Here is a 12,022-nt window from a genome sequence, read left to right as displayed (position 1 = left end):
TTAGTGCGAATCCTGACAGGATCCAAACCCCCAGAAAATGGACAGATGGAATTCTTCAGGGAAAGGGAAGATGGCGAAGAGCGGCAGGTTGGTTGTAACTTAAACAAGTGGCTATCAATTATATAACCGCATGTTTGCACACCCATCACCTTTCGGCAGCTTTCTTTTTGGGGCAGATTTACGAACTTTGCCAAACTTATGGGCTATTGCCTGGCTTTGGTAACCCGTCCGTCCTTTGTCCAAATCCTCAAATGAAGAAGGTGACGTCTTAGCAAGGGAAGGATTTGGATCACTGAAAAATTATTACTCCCTCTGACCTCAAAAAAAGAAAAAAGAAAAAAAGGAATGTAAAAAATAGCTACACGTTATTAACTCTTTTATTATTTTCTAAAATTTGTTTATTAAATTATCCATAAAAAATACAATGTTTCATATATTATTAAAATATTTTAATAATTATTTATTAAATTTTAAGACCTACTAAAAATACAACTTTTATAATGTTTTATATAATTATTGAATATATAAGAAATTATAATTTAGGACGTACTAAAAAAGGGACCTATCCTTTTAGAATAAAAATATTATTATTTTTAATAATCACAAGCTATTGATGCATTGAGTTGCATAACACATAATGTGCCATTCTTTTATGTTCACATGATATCTACGAAAACATAATAAATGTTTCACATAAATGAAAATGTGAGAAAGTGGAAAGAGTATTGGATCATTCGCCCTCCATTAATGTGAATGAAAGCCGAAGAAGCTGTCTTAATAGTTTATTCCGCATGCACTGGATCAAATATTTGCCGACTTTAACGAATAATGTACTTTATTCTTTGCCATTAACACAATTTGTTACCACTGTCATCGTACCATTTGAGAGGAAATAAGAAAATGTCAACTTGCATGAGCAACGATGAGGGAGCCTGTGGAAGACCAACACACAAAAGTATTGCTGACTCCTTCTAATAGAACCAAAGGACAAAAGACCTAGGAGCATATGCCTCAGATCTGTGCAGCTGTAGCCGCTTCAACCCATCAGGAATTAGAAAGTTAACGTTGACATAGAGCATAGGAGCTACTCAGGTAGCAAAGAAGACCGTTGAAACTCAACGATGTATATATATCTGTAAACTTCATTTGTAAAGACTCAGAATTCTAATTTTCTTTGTAATAGAATCATCATGAACGATATAAATTCTACAGAGAGCTCTGGAACATATTCTACACCAAGACCCTTTTCATCTCTCTTACGTTTAAATTACAACCGACTGAAACATATGGGAAAGTTAAAATTCAACTGGCCTGCGATTTCAAAGCTTTAATGTCTGTTCTTTGTAAAGAGATGTCTCATAAGTAAAATTTATATGCACAAAAGAGAACGTCTACGCCTTCTCATATAATATGTTGGGGCTCTGAGCGTTCGGTCTTATCCTAATCTAGTTAAGGTTTTGAGTTTAGTCTGGTTTTATTATCTGTAAGGTACTGTCCAGCAGACCGACACAGGCATGCGAATCTAAATTAGTTGAACTATCTCGGATAGAAAACAACTTTTGGAATTTGGACACTGAAAAATTTTCAATGCAAATCGTGCACCTTCGCGAACCCTTATTTTGCTCGATTCTGTCCCCATTTTCTTGTGCTTGAATGGCTGAGAGGAAGTCCGAATATGAACAACCCACAATTCTAAATCTTGATTCTTAATAAGCCCCGCGATTGATCATTTCTTGGTACTGATTCAATGACTCTTGCCTCTGCAACCTCATTTGCTCATTAAACTTGTTAATAAAAGCCTCTACTCTCTTGTTCAACTCGTCCTGACTCAAAGATGGTTCTTTCTTCAGCTTCCCTGATCCCTGACGACTTTGGCTCAGTTTCGACTTGCTTTCAGTAAAAGTCTCCGACTTGTTCATTTTCTGACTACGTATGGGCGGGTCCCGGCGCAAATGAGAGTCCCAAGTGTCGGATTTTTTGAGATGTCTAGTTAATGGCATTGCACGTCCGTCTGTTATCATCTTCCATGTGCTCTCTAATGTATCGTTCCGTTTCGATTTCGATACGCCCAAAACTGTTGCCTTACCAGCTGAACACATTGAAAAGATTATAGTCAATTACCATTCAAATGAATGATTAATGTCTTTCTACAAATAAAGTATCATGCTTGTGTTGCAAGTATATTTTATATATTCTTTTGTTGTTGTATTTGATTTTAATGATTTCGTCGGAAAGGCAACCCAGTCCAAATGCAAATTTCTGAGCAACTTTGGTTTTTCATATCACGTGGTCCTCTTCTCCTACCCACCGAAAGTTAGCTAGTCTGTCAGACCACTGCAATTTTCTTCCTGGGTAAAACTATATAGACATGGACCACCTGATTATTTGACAGTCTCATATTTATACAGAGAACTTTTTTAATGGTAGGTGCACACTGAACAAGGTTCATGTCTGTATGAATATACAGAGAGAGTAGTATACCTTCAGGACTTGCTTTCACTGATTTCTTGTGACCAAATCTTGCAGAGATTCGCGGTTTTTCTTGCGCCAACTTCTCAAACAAGAACTCCATAGAATCACTCCTCTGTGGAGGAGGCTGCACCGATTTGGGCGAAACCCCAGCATCACGATCACCACCGTCACTCTCTTTCGTTTCTTTCTCCGAAACCTTACTCACAGGACAATCTTGGTACAAACATCCACCCGCAACAGCATCATCATCGATATAGTCAGGCAATACACTGCCGTCAGAACTCTTCGCCGCCACAATCACTGTGGTTGGTGGGAGAACTACGTCGGTTTGCTTTAAGGGTTCTTTGGCTTCTTGAGGCTGAAGCTTGGAGGAGGCGAGGATTGAGATGATAATGCCATTGATGACTAGATAAAGATAAGGAGGCCGAAGCCAAGAAAGAAGAAAGCTATACATGACAGGAAGTTCAGAGGCTGCAAAATATGTTAGCCAAGGAACTGAGAGCTTTAACAGTACAGCAACAGATAAAACACAAGTCGATATTAAAGCTATTTTAACTGATGCAGGAGACGCCATAGTTTCCCAAAGAAAGAAAGCTCCGAGGAGTGTAAATACTGGTTCTGTATGCAGAGATGAAGAGGTGCAAGTGGAGAGACAATAAAGGGCGGGGATATATATATGGAATAGAGAGATGATGTGGTTCAATGTGGACCTTTGGATATGCCGGGTTGAAAGCTCTTAGTTAAGAAAAAAAAAAAAAAAGTTAGGTCAGAACCAGACACGTTGGAGTTGTCTACATGTCACTCTTGACATGTGATAGCTTCTATCTATTAACATTTGGCATGGGTTATGTCATTGTTTATCCATAGTTAATTTTTACTGAATTATTTTAAAATTTAGAATAAGTGATTCTTACCATAATTAAATATATATTATTATATAATAAAAAATATATTTATATATCCTTTTTTTTATTTTAATATTTAATTGATTTATATATATTTAATTATTTAAAATTAATAATTAAAATACTATTTGACCTAATATTATACTGATTCAACTATTTTATATAAATTTATATAATATATTTATATATATATATATAGATTCAGTTCATCTGTTAATAATATTTCAAATAATTTTTAGTTATATATTTTATTTAAACGATACTAATACCAATCATTTGACTAAATTTGATGTACTAATTAGATATGTTAGATAAATAGGTTAAACATCCACATCCTGTTATCTTCATAACTATATGGAAAAATAGATTTAAACCTAAACCCCATCCACTGTTTCTGATTTTAAGTGTACATCTCACCTTCTTTCCAAAGTATACCCACCTCATAATTCCTGAGAAAAAAAGAAAAAGAATCAGCCCACCTGTATATATTAGAGTCTGTTCAAATGTTCCCACTTGTCAGATTAATTAACATTCCAAGTTCTAATGCATCTGCAGTTAACATTCCACCTCTTCAGCACAAATCTAGTTCTGAAACTTGTTTCTGATAGCAGCCAGCCATGAAATAAAAGCTTTTGTCTGGGAATATTTCCAGCATTCCAGCCCCAATTCTTCTTCTTTTCTTCCTTTCTCTTAAATTTTAAACTATAGAAAGAAAAAAAATAAGAAACAAAATCACTTATTATATTCTGAGATTTCATCAGTAATCAATTGAACTTTCTTGAATGTTCAAAGACGAATTTGAAATTCTTTTATTGGTTAAATACTTCAATTAAATTACTTAACAGTAAGAATCCAATTGAGAGATAAAAATCTAAGAGGAATCTAAAAGTGCTTTCACACAACAAAAGAAGGGTGACAATCATATCCAATTGTCTGGGTTGTCGCTTCAATTGTAACAACATGAAATAAAAATTATTCAACTTAGCATCCCTAAGCACTAAATAATTTATCATTAACAACATAAAACAAAACCATATGATGGTCTCTCTAATTGTCTAGATGCTTCAAGATGACAGTTAATTAATTAATCATAGTTTACTTATTGAGAATCTAAAATAAAGCTACTTGTTCATGTTCTTACCAAATTTGTTTAAGATAAGGTGGTGAAATTAGCAATGTCAGATACAATTTTGTTGAAAAATTAATTACAGGCAGAAGAGCAAGCTGATTCAGGATCCTGAATCTTCGGGGCGTATGGAGGGGATGGCTCTTTGTGGGTTTTCCCACATGCAAAATCAGCTTAATGGGTGCACCCCCTAGCCGACCACACTGGGTTACATTTACTTTTATTAATTTAAGATGGAGTACAAGTCATGCATGGAAAATGGGAGAAGTTTAGTTTATTGTTAATCTTCTTAAATAAAGTAATAATCGTAAGCTTGATTTCATACTAAGATGGATCTATTTATCTGAGTATGCTATTGTTAATTATTTATTTTGTTGTATTGTTTCCCAAAGTTAATAATTTCCTTTTGTAACAATTATCCCATATAGATCCACGTCTCAAGTCTCCAATTTAAAAAAACAGTAAATTCGGTATTATTCTTATAATCGGATATCATAAGAGTATAATTTCTAGTTGATGAAGGTTCATGGTAGATGGATATATATGGTGATTGTTTTCACCATCTTCTAGAGAGATTTCTAAGTTTTTATTTTTCCTCTGATTATAGATAAGCGTTTTTGCACCGGCTGAATCGTCAGTGAAATTTTAAGAAAGAGTTTGGTTCGACTTTTCTTTGGCGTTTCTAGAACTAACATTTTCTAGAGATTCCATTTAGTAAAATAGAATAGGAAAAGGTAAAGAAGAAGATGAAGAAAAGAAACAAAAAGAAATTAAATACAAAGAAACTTACTGATGGCAATTGAGAGTTTGTTCGAAGGCACGCTAAAGAAGAAAATGGAGAAAGACACAAAAAAAATACTCAAAAATGGCATAAAATATTTCACAGATAAAAAATGACAAACTTATAATGTCATTCAGTGATAAAGATACCTTTTGAGATTAAGGAGGAACATTCCAAAACCAGGGACATAACCGTTCTTAGTTTAAATGGAAAACAATGAGCAGTTATTATTAAAGGCGCGACACACGAAATGTCCCAAGGGCAATGTTAGATGTCATAAACGTTTGAAATTCAAACTATATGACCGAGCTTACCTCTCGATTAAACAAAATGTTAGTCTAATTCTTTAAAAACATTAGAACTCTCCGTCATGTAATGATTACCGAGCTCTGAAAGAAAGAGGAATACTGAGCATAAATACTCTCAGACAAAGAGGGGGAGACTAATGATAACCGGATATTATAAATCAGCCTGTCCCATCCTAGAAAGGCAGGATTGACCAAAGATTGATATCCACTATAACCGCGACTATAAAGGATTGTGTCTTGAGAGGACTCTAGTCATAGAATTCGACCCATTCTAGAACTCTGAAGATGAACAAGAGTACAAATTCTAATATAATTAGAACGCCTTGCAAACATGAAATTCTCTCCTAAATAGACTAGAAGACATTCAACGTCTATATAAGGAATGGGGACATCAGACACCAGGGACAAACAATTTTACACACTTAAACACTTTAGCCACCCTCACACATTAATTACAGACTTTATCATCGGAGTAAGTGGTCTGACAATCCCGTCTGACCCTTTCTATTCCTTGCAGGTACTTTAGAGATCGAGGTTAGCCTCTAAATATCCTTGTTGAAAGCTCGCCTCAGCCAACTGAGTTATTAATTCTATACTTCTATTGACATTTTCAGCAATTTATATTTCTTTATTACTATGGTACATAGTCAAGAATTAGAGCATATAAATTAAACTTGAACAAGAAATATATTTTTTTATATTTAATTTTAACTATTCATAATTTCTCATAACAAAAGTTTTTTAAAAAAAAAAAAAAACTCATGAGGAAAATGTAAATAAATTTTTTTTTACGAAATAAGTAAGCCCATCACTTAAATATTAACTAATTTAAATCATTTCAATTTAAGTTAATTAAATTCCTTATAACTTATTATATTATTATTTCTATATTCAACGACATGAATAGAGTATTCTGTATATTATAAATCTCTGAGTGATAAGCTCTGATAAACAGGAACAACATTGTGGGATGGAATACAACTTTCCCTTTCACCGGCAGGCTAATAAGAGCTTTGGCGTGCAATTATGCAATGCTTAAAATTTCAATGGCACAGTCAGAAAGCATCAGACCCTTACCTTACGCTTGAATATATAGCAAACCCAGAATAATAATAAAAGAATAGAAAACTGTTCTTTGTGTTAGAAAAATACATGATCCACTCGAATACGTAAGGATCATACTTCTATATAATTTGAAGTCAGTAATTATGACTTTTATGCGATCATCTGGTGAGACTGTGAACAACTTGCTCATGGCTACCTACAAAGATATTAAATTTTTTATTTTCATTTAACAGTTGATACGGTTAGAACGATCATATATAAAACTGTTTAGAGAGAAAAAATATATATTTTATTGTAAAATAGAAAATAATACTTGTTTATAGTTCTTTTTAGATTTTTTACGAGTGTCGGATTACCGAACATATCAAAAATAAATTATTTTAAATGAATGTTATGAATGTAGTTTGATTATGGAGTGCATGACATTCTAATTTCTAATTTAAAAGATTGTACTAGTAAAAAGAAAACCTAAATTACTATGAGTTCTTAGTTAAATTGATATAATTTTAGTAAATTAAATATAGAATTAATTAATGAGCTAAAAATTGAATTATAATTGAAAATGAGCTAAAGATTAAAAATGAGATTAAGAAATTAAGTTGGAAACTAAATAAGTGTAGATTAATAGCTATAAATTTTTAAATATGAACTAAAGATTTGTGAGCCAAGGAAATGAAAACAACAAACAAAAGCAGTTAATTTACAGTAAAGTAAAAGAGGAAAACAATAGTTAAAAAGTTTAAGAAATTGATTCCATAAAATTAAAGATTTCCATGAATGCAATTGATTGTTGAACGTACTAGAAAAATAAATGCTAAGGGTTATTATTCTACTCTAAGAATAGAGTATATAGATTTTGAGTTTGTTTGTTTAATTAATTGATTCGTTGGGCCCGTCCGGAGTCTTTGTCTATTTATAGATATTCATAACTTGAAAAATAACGGGTATATTCTTCACTCGTTGGCTTGTTCCTCAATTAACTCTACTGAGTATTAATGACTTCTACATTTTGCACATATGAGGTTTCACCCCCCTTTACTTTTCTTAACTTTCTTCTCATTTCATAAAATGGTACTTATCTTCTAGATTACTTCTTCAATATTTACACCACTTGCTTCTTTTCTTTCACTTGTGTTATTTCCTTTTTATTTTAAAAGAATATATTATAATTTTCTAGAAAACTCTGTAGCTATTTTCCGTTTTATTTTATTTTTATTTATTATATGTTAATAATCTTCAATGATTATTAATTAGTGGACTGATAATTTATTAATAAGTCAGGAATCTAGCAATGAATTTCAAATTTTGAATACAGTTTAAACAGATTTTATTAATAGATCTTATAAAATTTCTGAACTTAGACCGGTATTAAATTTAAATATAAAAAATCACTATATCTAAAAAGAAAAAATATTAAATCTGTTATCTTAATCTTTGCCACTGAATGCCTTGACCACTAAACTAAAGCCAATAATAATAATTCTCATGGGAATATACTCTGGTTATGTCATGGGTGTATGTGATTATAGTTTCACAACCAAATATGATGGGAATTTGATATGGAAACAAAGAGGGATAAGTAATTGGATAGGAAAGGTCAAAGGATAATAATATGAGTAATGTTGATGGGTGGTTGGATAATGACCATGTACTAAGTCATACTTAGTTTTCGTTTTGCTAACTTAGTTTTTAGTATCTAAGTTTCTCAAATTGTAGGCAATTGTTTGGTATGGAATTGTGTGGGTACCTTTTATTAGCAATATATATAACCCTAATCACATGGGCGGAGGCAGGTGAAGGTGGGACCAAAATCCCCCCAGTTCTAAAACTTTATATTATATTATATATTTTTCTTTTATTCTAGCCTCATTATACCCAAAAAAAAAAAAAAAAAGCAAATTTCTTTCATTGGATTTTTACAATGTTTTTAAAAAGTAAAACCTCATTAATTAGAGTTTTAACCATAAAATCATATCATAAGACATGTATTTTATTATTAGGGTTATGACTACTTTTAAGATTGATGCAAAATTCTTTTTATTTATGTTCCTTCCTTTATATTAATGTTTTTAATTTTGATAAAAATCATGTTTTCTCTTCATCAGTTGAAGAAGGTGAACTAGATAATTTGGGGATGTGAATAGTTAGAAATCTTTTAATAATAAAAAATTTCCTCTTAACATTTTGGTTGGAGAAGAAAAGGAAAACAATAATCACTAAATTAATACGTGGAAATGAGCCAATAATAGTCGACTGACGAGTACAAATTGTGCTCTGCAAATGGTGGTTTACCGTCGAGTGGATAAATGAGAGACACCTTTCTCTTTTGTGGTAATATGATTTCTACTAATTTTTGTTTTTTTTTATCTTTCTTTCCTGGTCCAAGATTTCATGCCTAAATTTGCTTGGCAAATCCCAGAAAATGCACCCATGGAAGGCTCTAGTATTTGGGTTTATTACCTAAATCACAATTGGGCACATACAATAAGCTCACTTGCTTCGTGAACTTTTATAATTCTGCTTGCATAAAGATGAACATTAAATGCATTATATGCGACACCAAAATGCATTTAATGTTGGTGTTTTCTCATGTGTTTGAGATGTGAAGAAACCAATATACTCTTCTAAGTATACAATATTACAACGTAATTCAGGTAAAGTGGATGAACTTGGGTACAATGATGAGCATGTACAAGGCATATGTGATTTAAGGCTAGCTAGCTAGCTTACCATTAAGTCTGAGAACATCTTCTGAAATTAAGCTACAAAAAAAGTCTAATTATATGAACCAAGTTGCTGATCACTGCCTTCTTTAATATCATCACTATTTTTAATTTTTTTCTGTCTTTTTAGCGGTCATTTTATCAAACACTTAGACTACATTCATTATAATACAAAATCTAAAATCACAAGCTTTAAACAAAGTCGATTTCAACCAAGATATCCCTTCCCTCTCTCTTTCTTTACACTCGCCTCGTCTCTCTCTCTAACCACTTCTTCTATGCCAGGCACACTTAATTTCACCGGTGGTTTGGCATAGTGGGTAATAGTAGGTTTGAAATTTTTAAGAGCTAAGACGAACTGTTCCTCCTCCGCTTTCCTTTCTGCTAAAAGTACAGCACAAAGACTAGGGTTAATCTGTCATTTCAAGAGAATCATGGACAAGTCTCTCTAATTTTAAATTCCTTTATCCAATATATTGTGATATATGCAATCAAACATAGGAACAGTTTGAAATTTGCCCATGAAATTAGTAAGGTCTGCTTGACATGTGGTATCATATGGATAAAATGTAAGCAATTTCCTGGATAAATTCAAAGATTTGAAAGAGATAAAGAAACAAAAAAGAGAGAATTAAGAAAGAGAAATTGTAAATGAGAAAGACGAAGGGCAGTGACAGTAAAAAACAAAAATATAAAATTAAAATAAAAACACAGTATAAATTATAAAAAGAATATATAAAATATTAGCTCAAAAAAACAATATTTGATGTAATTTTTTTCTAAAAATAAGAGGGATAGAATTACGTGTTAAAAGTGATAGACTCATGCGGCGGGAAGTGTATATGGGTTATAAAATTGAAGAGCCAGCAAACAAGATTTAAAACACAAACCTAAACTACTTTCTGAAAGGGAATTTTAAAACTATTTTTTATTTTTATTTTTTTAAATTACAGTGTGATTGCATTTTAGTTTTTTAATTATTTTCTTCAGAATAAATCAAAAAAATAAAAAAAAAATTACTAAAACTATAGATCCAAAAAGAATTTAAACAATAGTATTTTTAATATTTTAATACAATTAAAATAAATAAATAAATAAATAATATGATTATTTTTATATTTTTTCTTTTAAAAATGGCTAAAAGGCCTGAGAAATTTTCAAAACTACTACAACATAGTATATAACATGAAAATTTCATGATCGAAAGGTGCGAGAGATGTGTTATTTTTTTTCTAAGCATAGTAACGTGTTTTCCAAACTATTGGCAATGTTCAAATAAATGCAACTAAGACTGTCAATTTATGTTGATGTGGCACTTATATGCCAAACTCAATGCCAACGTGGCTGAGAAAGTGTTTCGATGTGGCACATTCTTGTGTTGCGATGTCATAGCTATATTAGTAAACTGTAATTGAATGGAGTTTAGATGATGTTTGACTAGAATTGAGTTTTAGTAAGTTTATTATCGGATAGAATCTGGACTAAATTTATTGAACTTTTTTAAATTTAACCAAATCTAAATAAATTTAAAGACAAATTATAAATTAAATTATTAATAAAAAATAAAATGTTTATTAAAAGAATTTTATATTAACTAATATCTTTAATTTATTCTAACAAATAAGTTTAAATAGATTTTATATATCTATAATAAGTAAAAATTATAAAATAATATTAAAATTTAAAGCTCTTGAGCTTATTAACATGACCTAATAAGTTCCACTTTATCTAGTTAGATCTGATTTATTTATTTTAAACGAGTCTCATTAAATAAGTTTATATAAATTTTTTATTTAAATAGTTCCTCAAGGCTTAATTTGTTGATAATCCTATTTGTTAGCCTGAAATTGCCATATAAGTATCACATCAACATAAATTGACAGTATTAACTGTATATACTGAAAAATGCTAACAGTGTGAAATGTATATTACTATTTATTAAAAATAAAACACATTACATAAAATTGAAAAAACGTCAAACTGAAAGTTTTTCTACTTTCCTCGTATTGTTACTATTATGACTACTTAATGAATGCAGTGAGCATGCGATGAAAAAGCTAAGAGTTTATGTCAGCGGGTTAAAAATGAGGATAGTAATAGCAGAGGTGAAGGAACAGGAGAGAATGTGTGAGGAGGCTAAAGGCATTATAATTCCTCGACATTTCTCTTCTATTGATGATAGCATCCTTAATTATGACTTTTTTTACTTCGGACAATCAATTTAAAAGATAGTACATGCTTCTAATAATATCTAGTAAGTAAAAAATGGTATTGTGTTCAAGTCCTTTCAGTGCAGTAGGGCTCTTGTAATGGCTATAAAAAGATAACTACTCTTTCTGAAAGAGAGATTTTGTTAGGCTTCAATGTGTAAGAAAGATGTTATTATTACATTGAAAGATCACTAAGATTGCTTGAAGCAAGCAAAACAGATTGACATCCTTTAGGCAAATGTGGCTTAATGCGTTCCTCCCAGGAAAGCATAATTGAAGAGAAATAAGATACTCTGCTGCGCATAAAACAGAATATTTCTGGCAACTAGAATCCCAAACACACCCCCCGATCGTGTCCAAGGATCAATATCTCAGCTAAAGGAGAAGTACAAAATAATCAAATACACAAAATAAAGAACACACTGTCTGTTC

The 12,022-nt window shown here is 31.4% G+C and overlaps 1 protein-coding gene across 1 annotated transcript; it reads right to left on the bottom strand.

The window, feature by feature from the left end:
• Positions 1-1,354: 1,354 nt before the first annotated feature.
• LOC8260302 lies at positions 1,355-3,138 on the bottom strand. Its single transcript, XM_015726517.2, has 2 exons — positions 2,482-3,138; positions 1,355-2,089 (listed from the first exon to the last, which is right to left on the bottom strand). The coding sequence occupies exons 1-2, from the start codon at positions 3,044-3,046 to the stop codon at positions 1,707-1,709; spliced, it is 948 nt and encodes a 315-aa protein (XP_015582003.2). The 5' UTR covers positions 3,047-3,138; the 3' UTR covers positions 1,355-1,706.
• Between the last annotated feature and the right edge of the window lie 8,884 nt (positions 3,139-12,022).

The sequence above is a fragment of the Ricinus communis genome, chromosome 9, assembly GCF_019578655.1.
Source record: "Ricinus communis isolate WT05 ecotype wild-type chromosome 9, ASM1957865v1, whole genome shotgun sequence".
NCBI lineage: Eukaryota > Viridiplantae > Streptophyta > Magnoliopsida > Malpighiales > Euphorbiaceae > Ricinus > Ricinus communis.
The sequence above is the reverse complement of the archived record's forward strand: the minus strand, read 5'-3'. Positions and strand labels throughout refer to the sequence as shown.